Source organism: Electrophorus electricus, chromosome 4, assembly GCF_013358815.1.
Source record: "Electrophorus electricus isolate fEleEle1 chromosome 4, fEleEle1.pri, whole genome shotgun sequence".
In the NCBI taxonomy this organism is placed as follows: Eukaryota; Metazoa; Chordata; class Actinopteri; order Gymnotiformes; family Gymnotidae; genus Electrophorus; species Electrophorus electricus.
The window spans coordinates 19,866,815-19,894,469 of NC_049538.1; the positions used below are offsets into that span (position 1 = coordinate 19,866,815).

The 27,655-nt window shown below is 42.4% G+C and overlaps 2 protein-coding genes across 6 annotated transcripts; one reads left to right on the forward strand and one right to left on the reverse strand.

Annotated features, from left to right (window-relative positions):
* Nucleotides 1–225: 225 nt before the first annotated feature.
* hnrnpul1 (heterogeneous nuclear ribonucleoprotein U-like 1) lies at nt 226–11,878 on the forward strand. Its single transcript, XM_035524939.1, has 16 exons — nt 226–324; nt 763–1,004; nt 1,138–1,326; nt 1,511–1,724; nt 1,996–2,069; nt 2,222–2,361; nt 2,493–2,592; nt 2,939–3,051; nt 3,138–3,404; nt 3,932–4,054; nt 6,853–6,981; nt 8,257–8,425; nt 9,262–9,531; nt 9,939–10,087; nt 10,800–10,982; nt 11,072–11,878. Exons 2-16 carry the CDS (start codon nt 800–802, stop codon nt 11,189–11,191), a joined length of 2,445 nt encoding a protein of 814 aa, XP_035380832.1. The 5' UTR covers nt 226–324; nt 763–799; the 3' UTR covers nt 11,192–11,878.
* Nucleotides 11,879–12,081: 203 nt separating this feature from the next.
* Nucleotides 12,082–26,886, reverse strand: rasgrp4 (RAS guanyl releasing protein 4). Of its 5 annotated transcripts, none has more exons than XM_035524943.1 (17): nt 26,253–26,886; nt 22,594–22,766; nt 21,711–21,816; nt 21,280–21,342; nt 21,045–21,173; nt 20,446–20,587; nt 19,996–20,169; nt 17,651–17,767; nt 17,094–17,369; nt 16,289–16,369; nt 15,511–15,615; nt 15,246–15,355; nt 14,975–15,125; nt 14,697–14,733; nt 14,233–14,448; nt 13,713–13,909; nt 12,082–13,442 (listed from the first exon to the last, which is right to left on the reverse strand). In XM_035524943.1, exons 1-17 carry the CDS (start codon nt 26,336–26,338, stop codon nt 13,332–13,334), a joined length of 2,274 nt encoding a protein of 757 aa, XP_035380836.1. In that variant the 5' UTR covers nt 26,339–26,886; the 3' UTR covers nt 12,082–13,331. The 5 variants fall into 5 exon arrangements, with proteins under 5 accessions (XP_035380836.1, XP_035380835.1, XP_035380834.1 ...); XM_035524942.1 differs by having other exon boundaries at nt 22,594–22,769; XM_035524941.1 differs by lacking the exon at nt 26,253–26,886 and adding an exon at nt 25,596–26,225.
* Between the last annotated feature and the right edge of the window lie 769 nt (nt 26,887–27,655).

Sequence of the window (27,655 nt, forward strand, 5' to 3'; positions counted from 1 at the left end):
TTAATGTAACGTGGTTCTATAACTGGTATAATCAATTTCTCGGTCGTTAGAATTGATAAAACATACCTGTGGAATTATGGGATTACTGCAATTGACAAAGGAACACAGCAGAGGAGCAGCGTTAAGTAGTCACACATTTAAATAGTAGTATCTTACCGTCCAGTAGGTGGCAGTACAGAATTATCGAGGGTATTGCGAGGCTTGTTGACATTACTATATTAGCTAGCTGGTTAGCTAGTTGTTGTCAGGCGGTGGCTGCACTCTAGTGCGATTTTTCACCTGTTTTGGAGGACAAAGTCTTTAATTTGAAGGAGGTCTGCAAAGGTATGTGCTGTTAATGCAGTTTTGTTTGTAGTCGGTATACCAGTGACTCAGCATGCGCAGAATATATTGACTCATAACAGCTATTAGCTAGTTGTTAGCTATGTATCGGTAAATAGCCGAGCTACGGGCTACTCGCTATCTACCGCTATCTATCCGCTAGGGTGGTTCACACTGGCTGTCTCATTTATTATCATTATCATTATCATTATTTGAGTAATGTATAGCTTAGCATGTTTTTCCCGCGGTTTATGTCGTATTTTATGTATTGGAGTAGATGAGTAACATTAGTTTGTGGACAGCTGCCTAACAAGTAGAGCCAAGCTGGATGCTAGCTAGCTAACCTTAGCTGGCGAGCTAAACGCTTGACAGCAACAGGCTTGCTTGTTGGTGCTCGAGTCCTTTTGGCGCCGTGTTTGGCTTACACGTATGCTTTCACAGATTTGGAAGACTAGCGGAGCACATACTTTTACCCACAATGGATATTGACGTAAAGAAACTGAAAGTCAACGAGTTGAAAGAGGAATTGCAAAAGAGAGGGTTGGACACCCGTGGGCTCAAGGCGGATCTGGTTGATAGGCTGAGAGCTGCACTGGAAACCGAGGCTCCAGAAGCGAGAGCTAGTCTACCTGAAAGCGCTGGTGAGGAGTTTACATCTGATGACTTACAGCAGGCTGAAGCGGGTAAGTTAATGAACCATTCAATTTTCGACATGGGTTTCCTATTACTTTGAGCTAAATGACACTTGTTTTGTGTGTCCTTGTGAGGACAATTGCTTGATGGACCCTAACACATCATTATACGGTACAATGACAGGTGCTGAAGAGGCGGCTCAACATGGACAGCAGGAAGATGAGAACCCTCAGACTGAGGAATATAAGGCAGAATCCACCCCTGATGTGGATCACAGTATTGCTGACTGCTCTGCAGAGGTTAACATGACCAAAATGGCAGAAGAACATGAAGTCAAACCTGAAGTTGAGAGACAGCCTCTTTACAAAGAAGGTCAGGTTGCATTGAGTACAATGACGCATGTGAAATATAGATTTAACTATCATTGTGACGTTGTTATAAATGCTTAGCATATATACTAAAACACAACACATTTCTTCACACAACTTTTCCTTGGCAAGAATAATAAAAATGTGCACTGGGTGATGAAACGAGATAAAATGCAGTGCTTCCACAGAGCAAGATGTACAAGGAGAAGTGGAGGTGAAGAAGGAGGCTGTCGTAAAGTCAGAGCAGGAAGAGACGGAATCAATTAGTGAGTGGGAGGAGATGGAGGCTCAGCAGACTGTATACTACAAGTACCAGCAGGACAGCCACACAACCTATGGCCGCAAGAGACACTACGACGAGGGACACAGCTATGGCTATTATGAGCATCGAGAGGACAAGAGGTAATGGCACAGTGGAGCTGAGCAGTCCCGTAATACGGCTGTCAGCTTGTGCACACCTAATTCTGTCTGAAAGCTAATCAGCAAGGGCTTTTGGTATTTTGCAGTTGTAGAGCAGGGAAGACTGTAAAATGGGCAATGTTTTTGGAAAACCTGTTTTACAGAAACATGAGGATTGTGGTTGTTGTTCAGTTTAGTTAATATGAGCGTATGATGTGCTGTGTTTGGGTATTGTTTGTCATTTTTGTTAGTTATGACGTTGTTTGTGTTGTAGGTCTCGCTCACCTCAGCCCCCAGCTGAGGAAGAAGAGGAGGACTTTGATGACAGGCTGGTAGCCATCGATACTTGTCAGTGCAGTTCTCTCTTTCTTAATTAGAAGGCAATCAGATGAATTATCACATGTCTGATTATGATACTATTTATCCATCACGGGCATAGCTATATGTGTCTATAATAAAAAATAAAATATATAAGGCTCTGTGTACTCACACTTTTATAGATAATTGTGACCTGCACTTCAAAGTCTCTCGTGACCGGTACAGTGGCTACCCTCTCACCATTGAAGGTTTTGCTTACTTGTGGTCTGGAGCACGTGCCACTTATGGTGTAAGCAAGGGCCGAGTCTGTTATGAGATGAAGGTAATAATTTATGACTAATTAAGATTAAGACAATACAGCTGGAGCTTTTGCTGAAATTGGACTACATCAGGTTTGGGTTGGGACCAAAAAACCTCAACAATGAAATGTTTTGTATGTGAACTTTGTGGCAGATAACTGAAGAGATCTCAGTTAAGCATCTTCCCAGCAGTGAACCTGACCCTCATGTGGTAAGAGTGGGCTGGTCTCTGGATTCCTGCAGTACACAGCTAGGTAAAATAAACGCACACCCATGCATGCACTTCTATATCTTAATAGTGTAAAATGGGGGGAAGATGTGTGGATTCAGTTTTTGTCAATGTGTAAAGAATTAGTGTAAAGTAGTGTAAAGAATTTCTTACTCCAGCAAGACTGCAGTTTTTCACCACCAGGAGTATGTAAGAATGTTGTATGTAAATGAAATGTTTTTTCGCACAGCTGTACATTGCACTGAAAGGTTCTGAACTTTTGACACAGACGAAACAGCTTTGATCAGCATGACAGCTATCTTACAAAGATGGAACTGTATCACTTTTACCCACTGCCTTCGTTACATGATGTGTTTTTTTTTGTGCTATAGGAGAAGAGCCTTTCTCCTATGGATATGGTGGAACTGGCAAAAAATCTTCCAGCTGCAAATTTGAAGACTATGGAGAGAAGTTTGGTGAAAATGATGTCATTGGATGCTACGTTGTGAGTAGCACTGGCACTAAAGTCAATTCGTGATTTGCAGTCCAAGATATCATTCAGTAACTGCAGCTAAAAAGTTTTTCTTTTAGGATTTTGACAGCAATGAGGCTGTAGAAATTGCATTCTCCAAGAATGGGAAGTGGCTTGGCGTGGCGTTCCAAGCCTCTAAAGAGGAGCTGGCAGGTGGAACGCTTTTTCCTCATGTCCTGGTCAAGAATTGTGCTGTGGAATTTAACTTTGGCCAGAAGGGGGAGTCCTACTTCCCTTCACCAGAGGAATACACATTCATCCAGGCTGTGGGAATTGAGGACAGGACCAGAGGCACCATAGGCCCAGCTAACAAGGCTGATTGTGAGGTCAGTATTACTACAAAATCCCTCTTTGTATGAATTTGCCTACTTGGTAAACTGTTTTAGGTTGATGTAATTGCAAATAAGTAGCACACATCTTTCCAGAGAAGCAGGATGTTTCAGACAGAAATCATTTATAGGTTGTGCAAGGTTTCACTGGTTGAACCCGTTTTACCTTTTGGATTCAGCAAAATTTTGCTGGCACAGCTGATGAAGGACTTCTGCCTAATACTGCCTATTTCTCTGGAAACCTTCTGTACTACACACATTTTTACTGCCTCTACACATTTGCAACCTGTGTGAGCACACATACATAAATGCATACATTTGCTCATACATTAATTAATTAATCCCAGATGAAACTGCAGGGTTGCAGTAGCGGACTTGCATATATATTTTTTTAAAGAAGTGTTAAATAAAGGTGCAAAAAGCTGAATTTGTTTTAGATGCCATGTATTCACTTGCAAAACACAACCATTAAATACAAAAAGTGCCATGAGTGCGTTTTTAAAGTCACTGTGCCTTTGTCTCAGATCTTGATGATGGTTGGTCTGCCTGCATGTGGAAAAACCACATGGGCCACCAAGCATGCAGAGATGAACCCTGAGAAGAAATACAACATCCTTGGTACCAATGCCATCATGGAGAAGATGAAGGTAAGCATCACACCAATATAGTGGTTGAGCAGCTTTATGTTTATAAGTAAAAATCCCTTAATAATCATGCCATACAAATGGGCTCATTTAACACTAGAAAAATTGCCATATCGATTGCGTCCTGATTATGGGAAATTAATAACTTCTTACTGAATAAGGTTTGCAAAGTAAAAAGATGTACAAAGGTCAACATGTTCGTGCTACATCAACATAACTGGTGATTTTTATGTTTTTCCCCATATCTACTGGTTTCTATTCTACTGTTTACTTTTACCTGTTTGATACTTTTGGGATGGAAATGTATGTAAATAAATTAACAAACAACCCTGGAAATGTTGTACTTGTTCTTCCTGTAATGAGACACTGCAGCTCAAACTAAATTTGCATGGAGGGTGAAGAGGACCTTACAAATTTTAGCTTAAGGAATTTTGGACCTTACCTCATGGATCTTGCAGCTCACATTCTGCTTGCAGGATTAATACATGAAGAGCAGAATAATTCCTAATGTTTTTTGGCTTTTGTAAGGCATTTGTGGACCTAGAACATTGGTATTAAATGATTCATGTAACTGGTTGACCACTTTGTCATCACACCTGACTCTTAAATAAGGGAGGGTAGAAAATCTGTAGGACTTGGACCCTGATGACTGTGATTTGAATACCTCTGATATAGCAGGATGGCTGGTAGGTGTGATTCCAGCAGTGTTTTAACCTCGGACCTCATGATGAGAGGTTAGGTGTGGTTGGTATCCTGGAAGATGGAGATTTGTGACGGGCTTCACCATGTCCAAAAGTGGATCCCAGTCTCAGTTTGTTCAGTAAATCTTTTAACTTAAGAACTGTCTGGCTGCGATTACATGATGTTGCATTCTTTTTAAATAGAGCCTTTTAGCTAAACGAGACTCCTCATTCCACTGAAACAGCGATTGACACACAGCAGTATTTTTAGACTGTGCTTCCAGATCCTTGTTCTGCCATCAAAGAGGACTGTTAGTAGGTGTTTATGAATTTCTTTCCTTTTTACATTTAATTTTTTAATAAAATAAAGTAAAATAAAAAAGAAATAAATTAATATGTATAAAATTTAATTTTCAGTGTTTGCAACAACCAGTTGTGGGACCAAAACCTATCACTGTGATAAAAGAAGAGGTAAACACCTGCAGAATTTAAAAGAAGCAGACTGCATGCTTTACAAATCAGCATTTAACATAAAAGCATCACCGCTCCGTCCACAATTGTAGTTATGCATGTTCTTTACATTTCAGCCACCTGATATGTCTGAAAATTACCCTCCACAATGAGATGTGGAAAAGCCAGTGATGAAATATCAGGTGAAGGAGCAAGAGACTCAAATAGAGGCGCTTAAGGCCCAGCTGGAAGAAAAGGAGGCGGCGTGTCAGTGGATGAGGGAGGAGCTTAAATGGCAGTGGGAAACTACAGTCAGGGTGCTGCACAACAGCTTCCTTAACCACTCCTAATGACCCTGTCACAGTTTTCACGAGTAACAAGCCGACCCTGTCCACTTCAGAATGGAGCAAAGACGGCCGACTTCTCTGCCTTGCTTGAAATGGGGTGATGCTGGATTAGAGAGGTTTCTATTCTTCCTGATGTAACTTTACAGCAAATCACTTCCATCAACGATAAAATCCTAATGTGGATGAGCAAGAACAGGCCAGACTGCTATGGGGCCCTGCTTTTCAGAAATATTACTTCTCTGGAACTCTGAGGAGTAGATGATGCATACCAACTAGGATGGCTCATGGGGCAAATGGGGAGTGCCCTGCAATGTGCAAGACTTTGTGAAAAAGATCATAAAGGACGGATTTCCTAATGTCTCACGCAGATAAAGAGCATGTTAATGAGTGCTTAAGGGCACACCAGAAGTCAGTTGTTCCAATTCCATATCTGAGTAAACGATACATTTATGTATGGGTCTTTTTTGGTTTGTTTGTTTTTGTTTTTAAATATAATTTGTAATGTGTGACATGAGTGCATTTGAGTTATAGAGCACATCTGACATTCAGAAATGGTGAAATGGTCTTGCCATGTTGCGTAAAAGCTCTAAATATGGCTGTAATTAAAACAAAACAAACAAAAAAAAACATTAAATGAGTCCATCTGTTTGCATGTAGAGGAACTTTTAAAGGTTTACTGCACTTTTAAAAATTTTACCTAGTTGGTCAGTACCACAGCAGCAGCTCTATAATTATTCCAAGACATTAATTCAATATTTCATGGCAAAATGGTTTTTTTAATACTGTGCATGACTCTTGATCCACTTTCTCGTTTGAAAGTTGTGCATTGGTACCTGCATTTCTCAGCAAAACTGAAACCAGGAAAGCAAAACCTGATCATTATTGATTTAACATTCAGAAATAAGTTTAAAGATGTAGCTGATTTTGGATTTGTGCTACAGTCGGGTTAGAATGTGTGCATAAATAAAGTTAAGCAGGATTTCTTTAAGGAATGAAAGATTAACACTAGTGTAATATTTTAAAGTATTGCACAAATGTTATCTGAGGTTTTTAACATGGTGTTAACAGCTATATGAGGTAAAAATTGAATTCTTTTTTATGTTTCTTTCTACATATAGAGTTATACAATGTATAAACCTCTTAAAACTGAAAGAAATTGAAGATCCAAGCCAGCTACTAAATAAATAATATGGCCAAGAACCAGCACAATAATCTGAGGATCCTTTTGACCCTTCTGAGAATGCTTGTCATTTTAACTGGGCATTATAGGCATTATTCTGTTTTAAAGTGTGGACATATGGAAGATTTCCTATGTTGGCCATAGGTGATGGGACTGCGTCGTCAGAGGAACTATGCAGGTCGCTGGGACATACTGATTCAGCAGGCGACACAGTGTCTGAACAGGCTGATCCAGATTGCCGCGCGCAAGAAACGCAACTACATTCTTGACCAGGTGAAGCCTACAACTCACATAATTCTCTACAAGAACAAATCTGCAGATGCCCTCTTGTGCTCTTTCGCTAATGAATTATTTATTTATCTTTCAGGAAACCAAAATATAATAGAGTAGAAGAAGCATCAGCCTCTCTCTTGAGCTTTGTTGTCATGTATTCTAAAGAAATGTTGTATTTTTTTTAATTTTGTAAAATGAGAGGAAAGTGCTTATCACTGCTGTTCTCGTCAGTATCTTGAGCGTCCCATTATTTCTCATATATTGTATATTGTCTTCTGAACCTCTCCAATATTGTACACATAGTCCGTTACAGTGTTAAGATGTTGAGAGACAAGTAATCTCTACTTGGTGAGTAAGAAAAACAACTTTTGTTGCTATGGTAGTTATAACAGAAGTAACCTTGATAGTATCTTTTAAAGAGACCTTAGTATTATGTACAGAGGTGGAAATGTTGAGTGTTAATGTAATAAAACATCAAGGTAAGTGAGAACTAATGTTTTTAGTTTTGTAGGGCCTTCTCATCTGGTTTGCAAGGTAAGTAAGGTCAGATGGACACAATGTAACCTTGGAAACTGTGAGTACTCTCAGGTAAGTAATGTGTGTGTGTGTGTGTGTGTGTGTGTGTGTGTGTGTGTGTGTGTGTGTGTCCACGTCTATGGAATTGAAGCTCCAATACTAAACAGGTCATTAAAGGTAAGTTATGGGACCCTTTCAGGATATTGGTCAGATTTTGATTTGCTAACGTTTTTGGTGACTTTATTTAACACAAATAAGTGCAGTTTCTGATCCTAGAGTCTGATGCTGATGTTTGGTAACGCAAAAGACAGATTAAGACTTTTAAAGAGCTTGTGTAAATGATGGCTGTTCAATGTGTTTAAAAGTTTTATGAGGATAATGAACACCACATATAAATAAAATTTGAATAATTTTACCATTTAACTTCTATAAGAAAGTATGTCATATTTAATGGAAGTACTTACATTTTTCATTTTAAGATGATTAAAAGCATATACAAATCCCATCCTGAGGTCATGGTTACAATTTCATAATTGATCCTAGCAGTAGCCGGCTGCTAGTGTGAAAGGGTCCCCATTAACCCCTTTGTTGTAGGTGAGGTCGGGCAGGTGCTGAAGGTAAGTGTGGTTGAGAGGCTGTCCGTAGGTCTGGAGGGGAGAACCTCTCTTGCTTCATCATTGCAGGCTTCGAGTCGGCCAAGCCAAAACACAAAGTAACAATAACAAACAGCTTCTACTTCTTTCTTGTCACCATTGCTAGACAAATGTATATGGATCAGCCCAGAGACGAAAAATGCGTCCTTTTGAAGGGTTTCAACGCAAGGCTATTGTAATTTGTCCCACGGACGAGGATTTAAAAGATCGAACGTTAAAGCAAACTGATGAGGAAGGGAAGGATGTGCCCGATCATGCAGTGTTAGAAATGAAAGGTAGGAATGCTGTGGATAAAAGCAAACCACTTTAAAACAGATTCAAGATCTCTGCTCAACTAGTTATATGATTCTATTATTTCTCACATATATATATATAAAATTTGTATTCAAACTCGGACGATGTCCCCCCCCCCCCCCGTCAATCCACCCCCCATTGTTGAGTACCTGAAATAGGAGTTCTGTCTGTTCGGCCCTTGGACCGAGTTTGTTTGGGTTTTTGATTAATTTTTTCTTTCCACCTCCCCATCTCCCCCATTCTACCCAAGCACTGCAAACTGAGCAGTATAAACATGGGAAAAAAAACTTAATGCAGCCTAGTCAGCCCTGTTCATTGGCCTGGGACATTTACTGAAATTGCAAGTAAAAGCTTAAGCAGATTTGAATGTGGTCTAATTCAGTATATTTGGAGGTGGTTTGCGACATCGGGGCAGCACTTGGTTTGCAGCGGCAATGTTCGTTTCCCTTACCCCTTAAAAGCTAAAACAGTTGCCTGTCTGGATCATTCAAATGTTTCCACTTTTTCTTGGCAGAATGAACTAGAGCAAATATCGAATCCCTGTCATCTGGGAGGCCATGTTTGCTCCAGGCATTATTGTTTTTGACTCATCTACTCAACATGGTTCTATGTCATCTTTTTTTTTTTTTTTTTTGCTTGGGGTTTCTTGTGGTTTTTAGTGGTGTGAAATGTCTCGTATATGTCATTAATTAAGCTTCTTCATTTGTCTTCTGTTGGTGTGACTACCTGTCCCACCACATTCCCTCCCCTCTCTTCTACTCTTCTTTTTTTTCTCCCTCTTTGTCTCTGTCTTCTTCTGCATCTTTTGTTCTTGAAGCTAACTTTGTGCTGCCCGAGCCTGGAGACTTCCTGGATGAGGTGATCTTCGTGGAGCTGCAGCATGACGAAGCAGACAGATTGGTGAAACAGTACAACGAGGAGGGCCGCAGGGCGGGGCCAGTGTCTGAAAAGCGCTTCGACAACCGTCAGTCGGGCTACCGTGGGCACAGTGGCAGCAGCAGCGGTGGTGGCTACCAGCGCTATGACAACCGTGGAGGCGCACGTGGAGGCTATCAGAACCGCAGTGGCTCAGGAGGAGGATACAGAGGTCCTTAGACACTATAGTGTGCTTGATGATGGATACTCTGTGCTGTGCATAGCACTGTGTAGCAAATGGCCTTAGTTTAAATCTAGTGGTTAACATGGATACAAAGGAACCTGGATAATTCTTATTAAAATGGCCATGTCCACGGTTTGTAAAAAACTTGTAACTAATCACTCTTTTTATGTTTTAAGAAGTTGAGTAATGATAATCACATACACATGGATCAGTAATTCCAACACCAAGTAAGATATTTCACCTGGTGTAAGTTGTCCATGGGATAATGTGCCCATGAGTTTTTAAAATGTGCCATTAGTGAAGAGATTCTTAACAAAGAAGGCATTACAGGCTAAATATATGGAATTGTATGTCAGTATTTATTGGAGCTGGGGACTCCTGCGTCTCTTGGCTAGGTTACAACCGTGGTGGCTACAATCAGAATCGTTGGGGTGGAAATTACAGAGACAACAGTTCAAGGGGTGGATACAACCGTAACCAGCATTACGGAGGGGGCTACAATGGTAACCACCAAGGTTCCTACAACAAGGATGGATACAGCCAGGCAAGTATTATATCTGTCAGTGGTTATAAATGATGTGCTTGTATGATGATGATGATGATGATGATGATGATTATTACAACAATAATGATATTGGTAATAATAATAATAATAATAATAATATTAATAATAATTTATGTAGCACCTTTCACAAAAACTCAAGGTGGCTTTACAAACATGGTGAATGGAAATACTGAGAAAAGAGGTTTGAGCTGAGTTTTAAAGTTAGAGAGAGAGGAACAGGGATGAATAGGTGTAGGAAAGGAGTTTCAGAGGGAAGGTGCTGCAGCACAAAACAACCGGCCATCCATCGTGAATAGCCCAAACCTGTGAGGAGACGTGAATCAGAGGACCTTATTGAGCGGGATGGAATGTACGGGTGGATCGAGTTAGCAATATAAGAGGGTGCAAGGCCATGGAGTGCTTTGAAGGTTAGCAGAAGAATTTAGTAATTTTATTTATCTATTGGTAACCAGTTTAACTGTTGGAAGGATGGGGGTGATATGTGCTTAGCTCTTTGTGGGGAACAAGACTCTAGCTTCTGCATTTTGTATAGGCTGAAGGGGAGTGGAGAGATTTAGAAGGTAAACCATAGAGAAATGAATTGCAATAACCTAATCTAGAGGCAATGAACATGTGAACCAGGATTTCGGAGTCTGATGTATGGTATCTCGTAAATCTCTTTTATATGTTTTATATGTTTATGTTTATCTAGGGATACAACCAGGGATATAACCAAGGCTACAGCCAGGGCAACTATAACCAAGGTAGTTATAACCAAGGCTACAACTACGGCAACTACAGCCAATATCCAGGATATGGACAAGGATACAGTGATACCCAGGCTTCTGGGCAGTCATACAACCAGCAACAGAGCTACAATCAGCAGTACCAGCAGGTAACCCCCAAAAACGTTATTTATTTTTAAAAATGTTTGTCAGTGCCACCGTTGACGAGCTGTCTCTCTTTCTCTCTCCCTCTCACCAGTATGCCCAGCAGTGGCAGCAATACTATCAAAACCAGAGTCAGTGGAGCCAGTATTACAGCCAGTATGGTAACTACTCTGGCCAACAGGGCAATAGCCAGGGCTCCCAGGGCTCCCAGTGAAGACACAGGTGTCGCCCCATCACAGTCGTCTCTAGTCGCACACCCACACAACTATGCGCTTTATTGCACACCTCATTCTCCGTCACGTCTCCCCTTTATATCAGGTCCTCTTATGTAGTCATGCTTGCCTGCCAAGCTGTCCTCACACTGCCATTGAAATTCTTTTGTAGTCGGATCGAGTGCTCCATTTCTGAAATTAATTTCCAGTCAGAAGATCAGAGAAGCTTCCTGTTGTATTTTATTTTGAATCGGGCTTTAAGAATGTGAAAAGTAACAGCAGTGGCATATGCCACTCTGGTACTGTTGGTGTAGGCCTTGCCTGTTTCAGTGAATGCACTGCAGAATGCTGCAGAAAATGGATATTTTAATTTTACAGGATAAAATGTTGATTTAGCAAGACAATAATTGTGACTGCTCTGACAGGGTCCTGCCTTCCTTCACAAAGGACATAGCCAAAAGTATGTTTTTACTCCCACCTTAACATGTGTTCTCAGTTTGTTACTACCTATCACATACTACTAGAGATGTTCTATAACTGCAGTCAAAATGACATCTATTTTTGAGTAGATTTCACAGGTTTTAATTGTGCTCCTTGTTGATCAGTAATAGAATGTAATGGAACAGATTTTAAGAAATGTTGATAATCCTGACTGACTTGCTTTTTATATATATATATATATATATATATATATATATATATATATATATATATATATATATATATATATATATATATATATATATATAATCTATATATATATATATAATCTATATATATATATATATATATATATATATATATATATATATATATATATATATATATATATATATAAATATAAATAAAATATGAGAGAGAGAGAGGGTTTTTTTTTGTTTTGTTTTTTTTGTTTTTTTTGTTTAAAAATGTTTCAGGCTCTCTTTGTTCAGTCTTGGATCCTTTGTTTCCCAGTGAAAATAAATTGTCATAACACCTCTCACTATCTGTTACTGCTATGAACTAATGTGAACTAGCATGTTTGAGTTCCAAGTTAGTATTCCATTAAACATGACTTGTGTTAACTCTCAGCATTCATTGCAACAACAACATGCACAAAAAAAACAACTCTTCAGCAGAAGAGTTTATTTTTTAAAACAAGGTCATGGCCTTCAGGCAGTGCTGTAAGATGGAAAATACTGTAGATCCATGAATTTTCAATAAATAAAAAAATCTACAGCCTAAGTTCAGAATGTAGTAAGACAGACATTCAAGTCGGAAAACAAAACAAAACAAAAAAAATCAAAATATTCACCTGTAGGTGCACAGTGTTCATCTTTATCATTCTACATCAGTCAATCAGTGTATATTTAGTACCCTTCTTCCCTGCTCTGAGTGAATTGTTCATTGCATAAGGCACAGTGATGGTTTATGGGATTATCAAGTCCTCCAAGAGGCACCATTGGACAACATGGCCTCTAATCTGTTAGCAAGCTGGAACATATACATTCATAATCACACAAGCAGCCCCAAAAGGTACAGTGGACATCGCATATCTCACAATGAATTTCACAGTACAACACACATAGCATCAGTGTGAACATTAAATGCTATAGGCAGGTCCAAACTTTTTTTTTTTTTTCTTTTCACTCACTGATAAATAGAGGCTTGGCAGTAAGAACCTTTCTCAATGATTTCATGATGAAGTCAGAAACTATCCATGTAAATGCATGTAGGAAGGTTTTGTCTTTCTCACAGACAGCAGGAGTAGTGGTGAGATCAGTGCTATAGTAGTCTGCCCTTGGATGTTCCTGTAGAAATGTGGAGTCCATCAATATGTGCTAGTGCCTTGAGAATTCATGCTGGTGATCATAAATCCGGTGCTTATCATAACATTCTCCTGACATCCAATAAAGCTCTGAAGACAGGATGGCCAAAATCACAATAGATGATTGTGGTTTGACGCACTCAGGATATTTTTACATTAATGCATGTAAAGAGTCACCTGGTGAAGTTTGGACATGATGGTTCCATATAAAATGTAAGGAAATGTGTGTTTGATGTGTAATTCCAGTGTGCTTAAATAGAAAAAATGTGCTTCCCTCATCCCAGTTGCAGTCATTATCTGTGTCAAGTTTGTTTAGGCGCCTTGTACAGCAGGATTCAGTCTGGCTCTCTGCGTTTGTCTTTGTTCAGTTGTAGCTCCTCCATTTTCTCTTGAAGGAAAGAACTGGGTGCAGAGGAACCCCTCATTCTTGCTGGCAGGGTGGCACTCTAGGACAATGAAGAAAGGAAGGTGGTTTTAGTAAGAATTCACTTCTCCTGGCAGTTCTACTTTTTTAGGTATAAATGTGTTGATTAACAGGCCTGCAGCTTTGTCTTAATATGAATCTACATTAATTACTAAATTATTGTTATGTAATGCTGGTGGATCATGGCTCTTTCCTTTCACTCAGTGTATCCCATCTGTAGAATGTCAAAGAACTACAGCTGTGAGTAAAGGAAGAATCCATGTTATCAAAGCTGGGTCTTCTCTATCCATACCTTTTCCAGAGGTGAATGTGGTTTGTATGGGTGATGCTCTTTCCGATTCACCGTCTCAGGTGTCCACACACCTGGCTCTGTCTGAGTGGACCGGTCTGACAGTATAGCCCCCTCCGCATCGCTGTCTGGGGTGCTGCGACCCTTCAGGGGCTCTGACCCGTTTCCATGAGGAAACACAAATGTGTCTTCCTCTGAACCTTATCGAGTGGGATGAAAGAAACGAGGGGAAATAATAGGTGCTCATGGACTACACTAGCACGTTACGAATGGGCTTTATAACTGCATGGATGGGATATTTATTCAGGTACCTGTTTAGCTGTTTTTTTCTTATATGTAGCTTACATATAACAATGATGGTTTTCTCCCTTTTTGAACTACTAATAAGTTCATGACGTCAGACTTCTTTTTAAAAGTAATTCAGCATTTTTTTAAATTTTATTTCTACGCATGTGCTTGTAGTTGGGCATGTCATTTTGCTGACATGGAAACTAAAGGCTGCAATTTTGCCAGCAAGTATCACCTTCACAGCTATCTTCATTGAGGTGACCTGGACACTTTAAACTGCATCCACCCTGTCTGACTGGAAGAGGAGACTCACTCCAGCTGTTACCCTTTGCCCTGAGGCCAGAGCCTGGGCCTGGGGTGCAGGGACAGGAGCCTCCCGAGACTTGGAACCTCTTCATACATTCCATTGTCACCAGGTCTTTACAGTGCTTATGACAATTCACCCCACAGTCTGAGAGAGAGAGAGAGATTGAAATTGAGATTGAGAGAGAGAGAGAGATTGAGAAAGAGAGAGAGATTGAAATTGAGATTGAGAGAGAGAGAGATTGAAATTGAGATTGAGAGAGAGAGAGATTGAAATTGAGATTGAGAGAGAGAGAGATTGAGAGAGAGATTGAAATTGAGAGAGAGAGCGATTGAGATTGAGTGTGAGTGTATGATTGTGTCCTTGTGTAGAAATTTGTAAGTATATTGTCTCACCTTTACAGTGGTAGCCTTGCTTTATGACTCCCCACAGCTGGGAAGCGAAACAAGGACACAAACAAGTATACAGTCACTCAAATATCACATATTTTATTCTTGATGGGTACTACTAAGCAATTGCAGAAGTGGTAGTGAAAATGTTACTATTACTAAAATGCATTTATGTAAAACCTATGTAGTACTTTATAGTGTCAACAGCAGCTCAGATTGCTGTATAAAAGTAATCACTAAAAAAAAAACATTAAAAAATTCAAAGTGAAGTTATAAGTACTCACAAAACCTCCACATGTGTCACAGAATGTGGGTCTTTTGTATGTGGTTTCATGGAAGTTGTGCAGATTGTGGAGATTGAAACCAAGCTTAGCACATACGGACATCCCTCGCATGAAATAGGACGTGATCTCCTCCCTACTAATCTCTCCTTCTCTGGAAGACAGAAGAATTAAAATGTAACAAACTGTGCACTAAAATGTATTTATTAAGAACCAATATTCTTAACAACCTCATGTTTGTCCTCCTCATCATCATCTTCATTTTGCTTTTTACCTGTCGCTGTCATGAGTGCAGAACGAAAAGGGAAAGTTTGCAGCTATCTTTTCAAAGTCCTCCAGAGAGATGTAGCCATCCATGTTCAGATCATAGTTCTTCATTATAGACTGCAGGGGGTAATAGAGTATATGTAAATGCACAAATAGGTTTCCACAGGCAGTTTCATGTTGGGTCGGAAGGGCTTCTAGAGTATATGAAGGAAGTGAAACAACAGATAGGAACTGGCTGCCATGGGGTCGATGGGGGGATGCTTTTTACTTACATCCACCATCTGTTTGACATGTTTGGAGATGGTAGCGGGATCAAGGCGGGGAGCCACACCTGATCCCCATTCTGCAATCACAGGGGGCTTCATTGGAGCTACAGGCTAGGTAGCGGGGGGATGGGGGTGGGTAGTGAGAGAGAGTTAAGTTTAGAACTTGGAATGATGGAATGAGTTTCATTTTGACCCCAGCAGCAACTTCTTTGTAACATCAAAATCAGATGACTTGTGAAAGTTGGTGGGGGAAAGCACACACAGACAAACAAAATGTGCTATTCGTTTACATAAAAAAGCCGCATAGGTTAGTCATCATAAGATGGTATAAGAAACTTTGTACGTAATAACGCCCATCATCAAAGTGAAGCAGATAACGATCTGTCATCTGTAAGTGTTCTGGCTTTTTTGTGGTTTTGTTTGAAGTATGCATGCACTCAGAAGAATGCTCAGCTCCCTGTATGCATAGAGCATAGAGGGATACTCCCCTTCAATAAACAGGCCACACACAAGGTCAAACCGTTTACAGTAAAACAGAATGTATACACACAAAATAACATATTCATAACACAACCAGAACAATTGTCATTGGGAGTACCCTCTGAGTCTCTTTGTAGCCAAAAAGAATATGCATTAATCCCTTGAGCTCAGGTCATGGACACTTGGCTGTACACTTAAGTCAAAAGAAAGAGAGATGGACACTTCTAACACCACTGCTGCTGATCTCTCCTGAGCACCAACGACAGACGTTATCAGTGCACTGTTTATAAACATGTAGTTGTACCTGTATTTTGGGGTTCTTGGGCTCCTTGGCATAAGAGAGCTCATAGATTTGATCCTCAGTGTAGTACAGGTCCAGGGAGAGCTGCAGGAAAGACAAAAAAAAAAACACTCAAGTTAGCAAGACTTTAGGCCCTCAAGCCTGGCTGGGTAAGAAGTACACGTATTTACAAGTATGTTGAAATATTCTTTTTATTTTAATTGCATTCTCTGATTCTTTAATTCTCAACTGTGGTCCTGGGAATCCCCATGCCCTGCACATTTCTCTGTTCTGCCTGTTCTAATATACCAGCTCATGAATGTTTCGCTGATGGGCTTAATGATTAGCTGGCATGCTGGCACAGGGAAACGAGTGCATTCAGTGCACACGGCCCCCAGGGTTTGGATGGAGTACAACACCCCTGCTGCAACTTAAGTAGGATTAATGGAGGCTTGTGTCACTCTGTTTTGTCTTACATTATAGAGTAGTGGATGCACCCCTGCTCAGAGAGTGCCGTACCAAGCTGCGAAAGGGCCACGACGGTGCAGAAATAAAGCTCACGTGTTGTTGGGGCAACGAAACGAGCAGGTGTGTGAGCAAGGCCACGCCCGTGTTTTCTGTCGTTATTCCATGGACGGCGACATCAAACGGACGGGTGTGTTCATAACAACACCAGTGTTCACCGACTGATTCAAAACAAACGCTTCCAAGAAACAACGTTCCGAGCGAAACAAGCCTTGCAAATCCATTCCGACTCACGCCAGCCTCTGGTTTGCCCACTCCAGTGCCAGCTCTCATGGGCCCCCCCCCCACTCCCCTCCACCCTCACCGTGAGCAGGTGCAGCAGGTCCTTGTTGGCCTCGAATGGTGGCTTGCTCTTGTGGACGGCCAGCAGGTCGCTGATGTTGCTGTACAGATGCTGCAGCTTGCCCAGGTTGATCTTGTCGTCCTCCAGGTAGTCAGGCAGGGCCTCGTTGAGCGAAACCAGGTCCTTGAGGTGGACGCCCAGGATAGGCACCTTGAAGCCACTGCACTCACTGTACACGCGGCGGTAGTTAGTGTAGTTGCTGTAGGAGGAGAGTAGCTCTGTCAGCTCACTCAACGTCTGCAAATGGACGGAAAAAGGCAAAGGGTCTTCACTCATGTCAAAGACGCCAACGATCACAACAATAACAGCAATAGCTGTATTTCGCAGATATTTCAATTCTATTAAAAACCATAAGAAAAAATTTATAACAAAAGACTATAAACAAATAAACATGAACAGGTGGTTGCTCTGGCAAGTTGAGGCCTGGAGAAAGGAGGCATGGTCCACGTGGATGAAGCAGCCAGGGAGATTCAGCACTGGTGGATAATCTGTGGGTAATCGGGTGAGATTGTACTAACCTTTGTGACGTCTGAGGAGAGCAGGCTGGCTGTGTCTTTGAGTCTGGAGATGGAACTGTGACACAGACCCCCAATCACTGCCATGAGGGTGTTAAAATTCTGCAAAGATCTCAGTTTCTGTTCACACACACAAAGACAAACAGGTGCAAAATCACACATGCAGGAAGAGATGAAGGGGGAGAGTATGAGAAAATGATTAGATTAATTTTTTCCCTCAAAATTCTTCACACAATACCCCATAATGACAAAGTGAAAAAAGTTTGTTTGGAATTTTTTTCAAATTTATTAAAAATAAAAAAAACAAAAAAATCACATGTACATAAATATTCACAGCCTTTGCCATGATACTCAAATTTGAGCTCAGGTGCATCCTGTTTCCACTGATCATCCTTCAGTTGTTTCGACAACTTGATTGGAGTCCACCTTTGGTAAATCCAGTTGATTGGACATGATTTGGAAAGGTACACACCTGTCTATATAAGGTCCCATAGTTGACAGTACATGTCAGAGCCCAAACTCCAAGGAATTGTCTGTAGACCTCCGAGACAAAATTGTATCAAGGCACAGATCAGGGGAAGGGTACAGAAAAACCTCTGCAGCATTGAAGGTCCCAATGAGCACAGTGGCCTCCATCATCTGTAAATAGAAGAAGTTTGGAACCAACAGGACTCTTCCTAGAGCTGGCCGCCTGGCCAAGCTGAGTGATCGGGTCTTAGAAGGGCCTTAGTCAGGGAGGTGACCAAGAACCCAAGGGTCACTCTGACAGAGGTTCAGCATTGCTCTGTGGAGAGAGGAAAACCTTCCAGAAGGACAACCATTTCTGCAGCACTCCACCAATCAGGCCTGTATGGTAGAGTGGCCAGACAGAAGCCACTCCTTAATAACAGGCACAAGACAGCCCACTTGGAGTTTGCCAAAAGGCACCTGAATTGCACTCAGGCCATGAGAAACAAAATTCTCTGGTTTGATGAAATAAAGATTGAACTCTTTGGCCTAAATGCTAAGTGTCATGTCTGGAGGAAACCAGGCATCACTCATCACCTGGCCAATACCATCCCTACAGTGAAGCATGGTGGTGGCAGCATCATGCTGTGGGGTTGTTTTTCCACAGCAGGAACTGGGAGACTAGTCAGGGTCGAGGGAAAGAGAAATGCAGCAATGTACAGAGACATCCATGAAGAAAGCCTGCTCCAGAGCACTCTGGACCTCAGACTGGGGCAAAGGTTCTTCTTCCAACAGGACATCGACTCTAAGCACACAGCTAAGATAACAAAGGAGTGGCTTCGGAACAACTCTGTGAATGTTCTTGAGTGGCCCAGCCAGAGCCCAGACTTGAACCCGATTAAACATTTCTGGAGAGATCTGAAAATGGCTGTGTCCTGATGCTCCCCATCTAACCTGATGGAGCGTGAGAGGTTCTGCAAAGAAGAATGGGAGAAACTGCCCTAAAATACAGACTTGAGGCTGTAATTGGTGCCCAAGGTGCTTCAACAAAGTATTTAGCAAAGGCTGTGAATAGTTATGTACATGTGATTTTTCTGGGTTTTTTATTTTTAATACATTTGAAACAATTCCAAACAACGTTTTCCACTTTGACATTATGGGGTATTGTGTGTAAAATTTTGAGGGGAAAAAAGAATTTTTATCCATTTTGGAATGAGGCTATAACATTACAAAATGTGGAAAAAGTGAAGCACTGTGAATACTTTCCAGATGCACTGTATGTCAGCTATTCTTCTCCTTTGGGCTGCCCTAGATTCTGATTCCTCTAACTGTTCATAACATTTTAAGGAAGGTTATGTAAGAGCTCTCCCACATCCTTTCCTAACAAGGCTCTCTATGATTAGAGCTACTAAACCCTCACATCATGAGACACATTAGCCCATTTCCTACATGTTTACTCAAGTTTGCAAGCTTGTGCTGGGGTGGTAAAGCACAGACAGTGCTCAAGGGCAGAATATGACATCACTTCCTGTGATTTAGTACACCACTGCCATAGTCAACAACATCTTAAGGTATGCATTAATTTAATGGGTGTTGGCTGCTGAATCATAAGTACTTGTTTCAACACTATCAGAAAATACACAACCCAAAATGATATAATGGATTATTTTATATCTCACCCTGAAATCATGTGATATAACACAGTGATAGCTTTGAGACCCAGTTACAGTACACTTAAGAATGGCTTCAGTGTGCTGATGACACATGGGTGTAACATCATTTTTTGCGTCAATCTTCTGGTGAAAACGCATTAGACTGTTTCAACATTGTGTCCTCTACATTATTGTAACACTGGTATTTCAAAGATTGTGTGTATGTGTGTGTGTGTTTGTGTGGTATACCTGTGCTACATGGATGAATTTTGTGAAGACCTCTGCTCTCTGCTGTGGAGTGTGTCTATTAAGGATCATAAGCTGGACCCACTGGGAGACGCCGTTACACAGTAGCACAGAGCGCTCCAGTGCAGGGTTGTTCCTCACAGATCCGTGCACCACGTAACTGTGGTAGTCCAGGAACTAGCAAAGTAAAGAGCGCACACTTAGTAAGCATGAACTCGGCTAAATGCCCACTGAGTGAAACATTGTCTGAAAGAAGCCAGTCATACCGCAACAAATGAGTTTGCAGTCAATGTTCATGCCTTTAGATTAAAAGGGGAGTAAGTAATGAAAAAGCTACATCCTACCAGGGCAATGTGGCAACGTGTTTATTTTGTGGTGTGTAGCAGTCTGTGTCTGGAGGAAATTCGGGAGCCATGACCAGGTGTGGTGAATGCTTGAGGTCTGCTGACTCACCGAAACACTGCAGAAGTTCTTGAACTCCAGGTAGCTGAGGTGTTCTGCCATCTCGTCGGCCTCCATATGGTCAAAGAGCAGCGACACCTTCCTCTTCTTCACCTGGGGTGAGGGAGCTTGGGAGATGCTCACTGGGAGATTGCTGGTTTCAAGACAAAGGAAAAGGACATGCAAAAATATTAAAGTATCTTAACTTCATCGTGGATCACCCTGAGACTGGAGCGAGTTGATTTGAACAGAGTTAAGATGTTCTTAAAGAAATGGTCGAAAGCTGTGTGTGATTATTATGGACCAAGGCAATTTTGTTTGAACATTTTCACACTTTAAGTGAACGAGTTATAAAATTAACACACCTTAACCAAAGAATGTACCACACCTTTAGTGAGTAAAACAAAAAAAAAAAACAAAGTTGAAAGTGGGTCATATTTCTGTGGGGAGAGACACTCCCTGTCATGATCTGACATTTAAAGTGAGACCTAGGGGGTGTTGTAGTCTTCCTGAACGTTCTAGACCTAAACATCTACCACTGCTCTAAGATTGACCTAATCATATATTAACACAATGTAAAGGTGTGCAGCTATAGCCCTGTGCTCACTCACAGGTAGGGAATGTCGATAAGCTGGCGGTGCTCATCCTTCTCCACTTGCACCAGGGCCCACAGGTCTCCCATCACCTCCTCTAACAAAGGGTCAGTCTCAAACACAAGAGGGAACTGAGTTATCCAATGTCTGGGAAAGGAGAAGGGAAAGAGTTTAATCCCACATAGCATGTCATTTTATTACTCATACCTTTTACACAGCTTTATGAATATCTCAGAGCACTTTACACACCAACCTGATAAAGTGGCAGATCTGTGGCCGCTTCTGGTGCCTCTTCTCCACAGGACAGTCCTTGTAGGTAATCCCCCATTAAGGAAGAGTTATAGAATAACTGAAACACACGCACACACCTCCACACACCCATACATCCCTCCTCCCCCACTTGCATGAAAAAACCAGTCTACCCACAGTGTGGTACATATCCTCAGCCAAAACAGGGCAGCTCTTATTTCACTGTTGTGGGAATTAGGTACCAAGTGATGTCTGGTTGCATCTGATCTGATCTGCATCCGAACTTTTGGATCTTCTGAGATCTCTTTATCCACTAATATGCATGAATGAAAATAAGCAGAATGATAATATTTGACACAGAGGCAGTGGAATGGGGCAAATGCACTCTCTGCAAAATTGCAACCAGCACAGGACAAATAAGTGAGTGGAGGATATAGAGAAAGCAGTTTTTTGGCGAATGTGTGGGATGGAACAACCCAGTTGTGCATCATCAATATCATGTTAACCAGCTGCGTCCCTCTGACCAGCTTCCCATCAGAGTCTGTGCAATACAGACAGCACACAGGGAGAAATACATTAGCATAATTTTATAAGTGGGAAGATGAAGGGGAGGTGGGGGGAACATAAACAGGCATTATGCCATTAGCAATAGAGAACAAAGACATTTGCAGGATCTAAAAAAACTGCAGAAGAACAACAACAAAAAAGATTTCTCTCCCAGGGCCTCTGCACATTTCTCTCTTTTTCATGCACTACATTATTTCTCCTCATCCATCACTTCTATAAACTTACATAATCCAGCTGGCACAAGAGAATACCCAAAAGCCTGGGCAGCAGGCCCACGGAGGGGCAGATTCTGGCCCAGAAGGCCAAGCTATGCAGTACTCTGGTCCATGCGCAATTCTTTTTTACTCCAACACACCCAGTGTTACTCACACAGAGCTGACGTGTTAGTGTGAATTGTGTGAGTGAGACAGCTATGGCCAGCACTATAGTGAGCTAGGAGCTGCAACACCGTGCTGGTATTGAGAAGGAAAGGAAGAATGGACCTCTACCATATATAGAATGCATGGCAGATATATATACCTCGAGTATCATGGGATAGAGAAATAGGTTATACATGGACGGTGCAATTTAAAAACACAAGGACCATCCAGTCTAAATGCACATGCATTGTGACAATAAGGTTGAATGCATTAAAGTAGGATCTAAAAATGGGTCCGAAGACATGCAAAGGTGGAGGTTGAGAGATGCAGTTTGGCAGAAAGTGAATGTGACTGTGTTTGAGAGAGACAGATAGGAAGATGGATGAGCACACCGAAGTAGTGCAGGCAGCGATGGACGAGCTCATCTAGACTGGCGGCGCGGGTGACCAGGGGAGCTGTGGGGCTCTGCAGTGCCCGGCTGATCTCCTGTGGGCTTGGGCAGGTCATCCTCCTCTGCACTACCCGCCGGTTCTTCATCACACTGCCCCCTTCCTGACGGGACTTCCTGCTTCAGGAACAAGAGAGCGAGAGAGAGAGCGAGAGAGAGAGAGAGAGAGAGAGAGGGTGAAAAAGAAAAAGTAGAAAGAGTGAAGAAAATGCAAAAGTGAGAGTGGTGAGGGGTGTTATTTTGTTGCTGCATTGAAGTCTTATTTACAGAGAACACAGGGTTCACTATATTAGCAGAACACGATTGCTGTGAAAGACTAAAAGATTTAAAAAAAAAAATAAAGATGAAAAAACAGCTCTGCTGGATATTCAGGTATGTTCCCATTAAAACCCTCATCACCGGCACCTCACAAAGAGGTGACCATGGAAACCAATGTTACATACTAGTGACACTTCACCGAATGAAAAAAGAATGAAAGCAAAAGAATGAAACAAAGGAAAGTAATAGATGAATCAGCATTTTTTTTCTTTTTTGTTGTTGTTTGTCATTGGTGCATAACTAATGCTGTAGAGGTCAGCGGTCAGCGGGTGTGGTCAGTTTGAGGCTGGCCTTTGCTGTGGTGTGATGGACCTGCACCACACTCTTTTAACCAGGAGGGGCGCTGGTTCCTGCAGTGGGGGAGCCAGTGCGGCAGGATGAAACTGTGCTGACCTGCACAAGTTAAAACACACAAGCCTGCTTGCAGCGTTCAGCTATCTGATGGCTGTGGGTTCACCTCCTGGGTCTGCACTCGGCAAGGGTGTGCACGTATGAGTGTGTGTGTGTGTGTGTGTGTGAGAAAGTGAGAAAAGGGAAGACCTATCAGTAAGCATGTTCCAGTAAAGGTACCGGTAGGGAATGTGCATTTGTGTTTATGTACTATGCAGTGTCCTGTGTTTGTTCTGAACATATCAGCAGGGCTGTTTTGGTCATAGCACTCCACTGTTTGTTGTTCTCTTTCATGTCCCATTACCTGCCTGTCGGCACAGCAAACCGACAATTCTATGGTTGTTATGCTGTCAATGTCATTTGCCAATGTTGTCAATGTCACCGGCAGATATGCATGTCTCTCTTGCTCACTCTCCTAGTAGTAAACTGACCACTTCAACTGTAAAACCCATGTGAAATCTTGGCTGTTTGCTATGGCATATATAACATCAGGGTCTTTTTGCAAGTGGTAGCAAGTATGAGTGTGGTCAGGCTGCCTGGCTGAAGTGATGACACAAATGACATGAACAGGAAGCTTGCATGTGTTTGCAAAGAAGTGGTGACAAGTTCTTAGAATGACCAACCTCCCCCCCACACACACACGCACACCCCCCACCCCGCCCCACACTGGCCATTAGCTGTTGCTCATTTTCAATTCTCCTTCAGTCACTAGACACTGCTTAGACCAAAAGACTCTCACATCCCAAAACCTCTTTCAGCAACACACACACTCTTTAACACTATCTTTACTAGTCTTCAATCAAATGAAAATGGGAATAAGCTAAAAACCATGCAAATACATTCTTGCATGTTTATGTCCCTTATTTGCATTGGCATGTTTCATTGCATAAAAGAACAAAGGTACAGGTAATAAATCTACATTGTGTTTAAGTGCACACGCACACACACACACAGAGTGTTGTAAATGTAAATATATTCATATTTGTAAACATGTTTAGGCAAATGAAAATGTCATAGAATCCGATAATTCTTTCCCGGTAAGCCCAGTGATGGTTTCACTTCATCTTGCTTCTGTTTACTTGGTGTACCATTTGACATTACTAAGGTATTTTTAAATATTTTTTAGATGCAACTGGTTGTATGCGCATGCACGTGCATGTGCGCGCGCATGCCTGCTTCAGGCTTACATGTTATCTACTCGCTCACACTCTCTCTTCCTCTCCTTCAGCTCCCTTGTTCTATTCAGGTCATTCAGAAAACAACTTCTCCTTTTTCTTTGGAAACCCCCCCCCCCCCCCACTCCCCATCCTTTCCCTGCCACAGTGACCCGTGTTTTAGTCCTAGTTCCTGGCTCCGGCTCCGGCTCCAGCAACCCTCTGCTCTCTCTCTCTCTCTCTCTCTCTCTCTCTCTCTCTCTCTCTCTCTCTATCTCTCTTTCTGTCTGTCTGTCTATTTCCATGCACACACACAGAGTCAGGGAACATGCAAATTCCTCTCTTTCTCTCATTAACTGATTAATTGATGGCAGAAAGGTTTGGAGGCCTTGTTTGTGGGGCCCTGGAGTTCTTGCCTCTCATAACCAGTATGCCATTTATATGCAACTTCGGAATCTGGTTACAGCACTCTGGTTACAGGACTCTGATGCAAAACAAAAAGCCTTAGTAAAAATAAAAATACTGTAGTTATGTCCCCCAATAATGTTGTAAAAAGCTGAAATAATTGTTTTTACACAAGAGAAGACCCATAACTTTGACAAATATAACAAATAATAAATTGATTTCTTAGGGAGAAAAAAGAAAGAAAGAGAAAGAGAGAAAGAAGGAAAGAACAAGGACTCTCAAAGTAGGCAGGTAATTTATTCCCAGTCTCAGTCCCATCACTGTGTTGATTAGGAAGAAGCCGCTTCATGGAAACACACTGCACTTAAACCAAAGTCAACAACATGAGTAATCTATCTCATGGCAAGTGACAGTACAAGTGACAGCCCATACTAATAATTTCTCTCAGCTGCTCTCAGGCCGATGTTGATATTATCATCCTTCTGGTTGTCATTTCCCAGCAATCAGATAAGGACCTTGGTGTTAACATAAAAAAAATACAAACAAAAAACCCCCCAGAAGACCCACATACTTCTATCATAACAGACTGAGGTGCTGCTTCTCTATCAGCGACCTCTCTGGCCTCTCTCTGCATGCGATTTCTAAGACATTTCGGTCACTGAGCGTTTGAGTCACTCACTGTGAGGTGCCCTTGCCGACGCTGCTCCGTCCGCAAGACGAGGCTGCCCGCCGTGCGATGTAGCATGACGCTCTCTGCCTCGCTTTGTGGAGGTCCTCGCGAAATGACATGTTCCCCTAAGGCAAAATCGAGCCCTGGGGCACGCTGTGCTCTCCACGGCAGGTGAATGAAGCAAGATTTTAAGGTCAAAAGTGTCTCTTCAGCCTGGCAAGAAATCCCCTCACTGAGATCAAAGATAACAGTGCCGATGATTCAAAGCAAAACCTGCAGACGTATGAAAACCCAAAACAAACCGACATCTTTTGGGCCCCTGAATGGCCTCCAGTTCTCATCTGGACAAGTAGTAAGCAATCTGTGAAACAGAGGTGCTGCGTCTGCTGCAGGGAATTGAAAACTAAACTGCAAGTTCTAAAGAACACGAAGGGAAGCCACAGCCTTGTCATGTAACCACAATTATCATGCTTCTTTGCATTGCACTGCAAAAGGCTGCTTTTCACAGCCCTAACGGACCTTGTGAGCATGCACCACATATAATGCTCTGCTCATGCATTCACACATAACCCAGTTTGAAACCCTGTTAGCTAGCAGAAGAGCAAAAGAGAAGCTAATTGTGCAGAGGGGGGAGGGTGGAAGCCCCACGCGTCACGGCGGCAGTACCTCTTGGCCTCTTTCCGGATCATGCCGTAAGAAAGGTCTCCTCCTTTCTGGCCTCCTCCGTTGGCCCTCTGGATGCGTAGGGGCATCTGCACGTGTGGGAGTCCCCGAGCCCTAGCGTCCCATGGGGCTGTGCGCGTGGTCGCTCCTCTGACGCCCACGCCCCTGGAGCTGAGCACCTGCCCCACAAGTGAGGCAACGAAGGAGAGCAGCCTCTCGCCAGCTGAAAGGATTCACTCTGTTCACTGCTTACCACCAGCAACGCCCAGAGTGAAAGACCTGTTGATCAGCAACTGCAGATCTCTCGCACTCACTCACTCTCTTTCTCTCTCTCTCTCTCTCTCTCTCTCTCTCTCTCTCTCTCTCTCTCTCTCTCTTTCTGCCACACCTCCACCTCCACCTGATTAAGTATCCAGCTCAACGAAAACAAACTAACCACAAGAAAAGGGAGAAAGAAACCTCCCTGTCAACAGAGACAAGTTAAAAGTGATTAAAAAAATTAAAAAGTAAATGTTGGTTGTAGCGAAAAAGGGCTCTTTAGCATGAGCAGCAAACCAAAACCAGTCAATACAAACAAGTCCCTATTTGAAACAGAGGCACTGGCTCAGAGAGATAGGGGAACTGTCATCTGTGTGTGTTTGTGTGTGTGCTCGTGTGCATGCATGTGTGCGAATGTGTGTGTGAAAGAGGGAGGGCATGACTGTGAGAGCAACAAAAGGGAGCAGGCGAGAGAGGGCTCTTGTGCAACACCGCGTGAGAGTGAGCAATACAAATTAAGCGTCATTGAAAAATGACAATAAGACGTGGATAGGAGAGTGTAGAGGGGAGAGGAAGGGGACAGTGCTGAAAGAGAGGCACTCACATGTCCGCTTCCTGGGAATGGGTTAGATTAAGCAAATGTGTGCTGGGTTTTTTCCCTGCCCTGAGGACAGAGGTAGATGAGCAGAGCCATGCGGCCCGTTTCCAAGCGGCACTGCCTCGGCACCTTGAGCAGCTCATGGCTTGCCGGCACACGCTCCCCCCGCGCCTCCTCATACATGCGCTGTCTTGCAGGGCTTCCCCTCTCTTGCACTCCACCTTGTCTCTTTTTTGGACCCCTTTTCCACCCCCATCTCCCCTAGTCCCTTCCTTATCCCCCCTGCTAACAGTGAGCCAGTGTGCCGGGGTCTTGTGCAGCTGTATGGCTGGCTGAAAGGCTTCCTTGTTCCAAAGGCGAGGACACAGGAGCTGATAGGAGGGCCTGGTGTGGCTGTGCACGTGAATGCTGTGGGAACCTGTGGCCCTGGCTCAGCTTGTGTGTGTGTGTGTGTCTGTGTGTGTGTGTGTGTGTATGTGTGTGTGTGTATGTGTGTGTGTGTGCGTGCGTCTCTGTGTGTGTATGTGTGTGTGTGTGTGTGTGTGCGTGT

Excerpts from the sequence above, each read along its gene's own strand:
- hnrnpul1 (XM_035524939.1), top strand. The coding sequence starts at position 800 with ATGGATATTGACGTAAAGAAACTGAAAGTCAACGAGTTGAAAGAGGAA. Across the intron at positions 1,327-1,510 it reads ACAGCCTCTTTACAAAGAAG|AGCAAGATGTACAAGGAGAA; the intron begins GTCAGGTTGCAT and ends GTGCTTCCACAG. Across the intron at positions 3,052-3,137 it reads ATGTCATTGGATGCTACGTT|GATTTTGACAGCAATGAGGC; the intron begins GTGAGTAGCACT and ends TTTTTCTTTTAG.
- rasgrp4 (XM_035524940.1), bottom strand. The coding sequence starts at position 25,705 with ATGTCATTTCGCGAGGACCTCCACAAAGCGAGGCAGAGAGCGTCATGC. Across the intron at positions 21,817-22,593 it reads TCGCTGCCTGCACTACTTCG|ACTCTGATGGGAAGCTGGTC; the intron begins GTGTGCTCATCC and ends TGTATTGCACAG. Across the intron at positions 17,768-19,995 it reads AATTCATCCATGTAGCACAG|AAACTGAGATCTTTGCAGAA; the intron begins GTATACCACACA and ends GTGTGTGAACAG.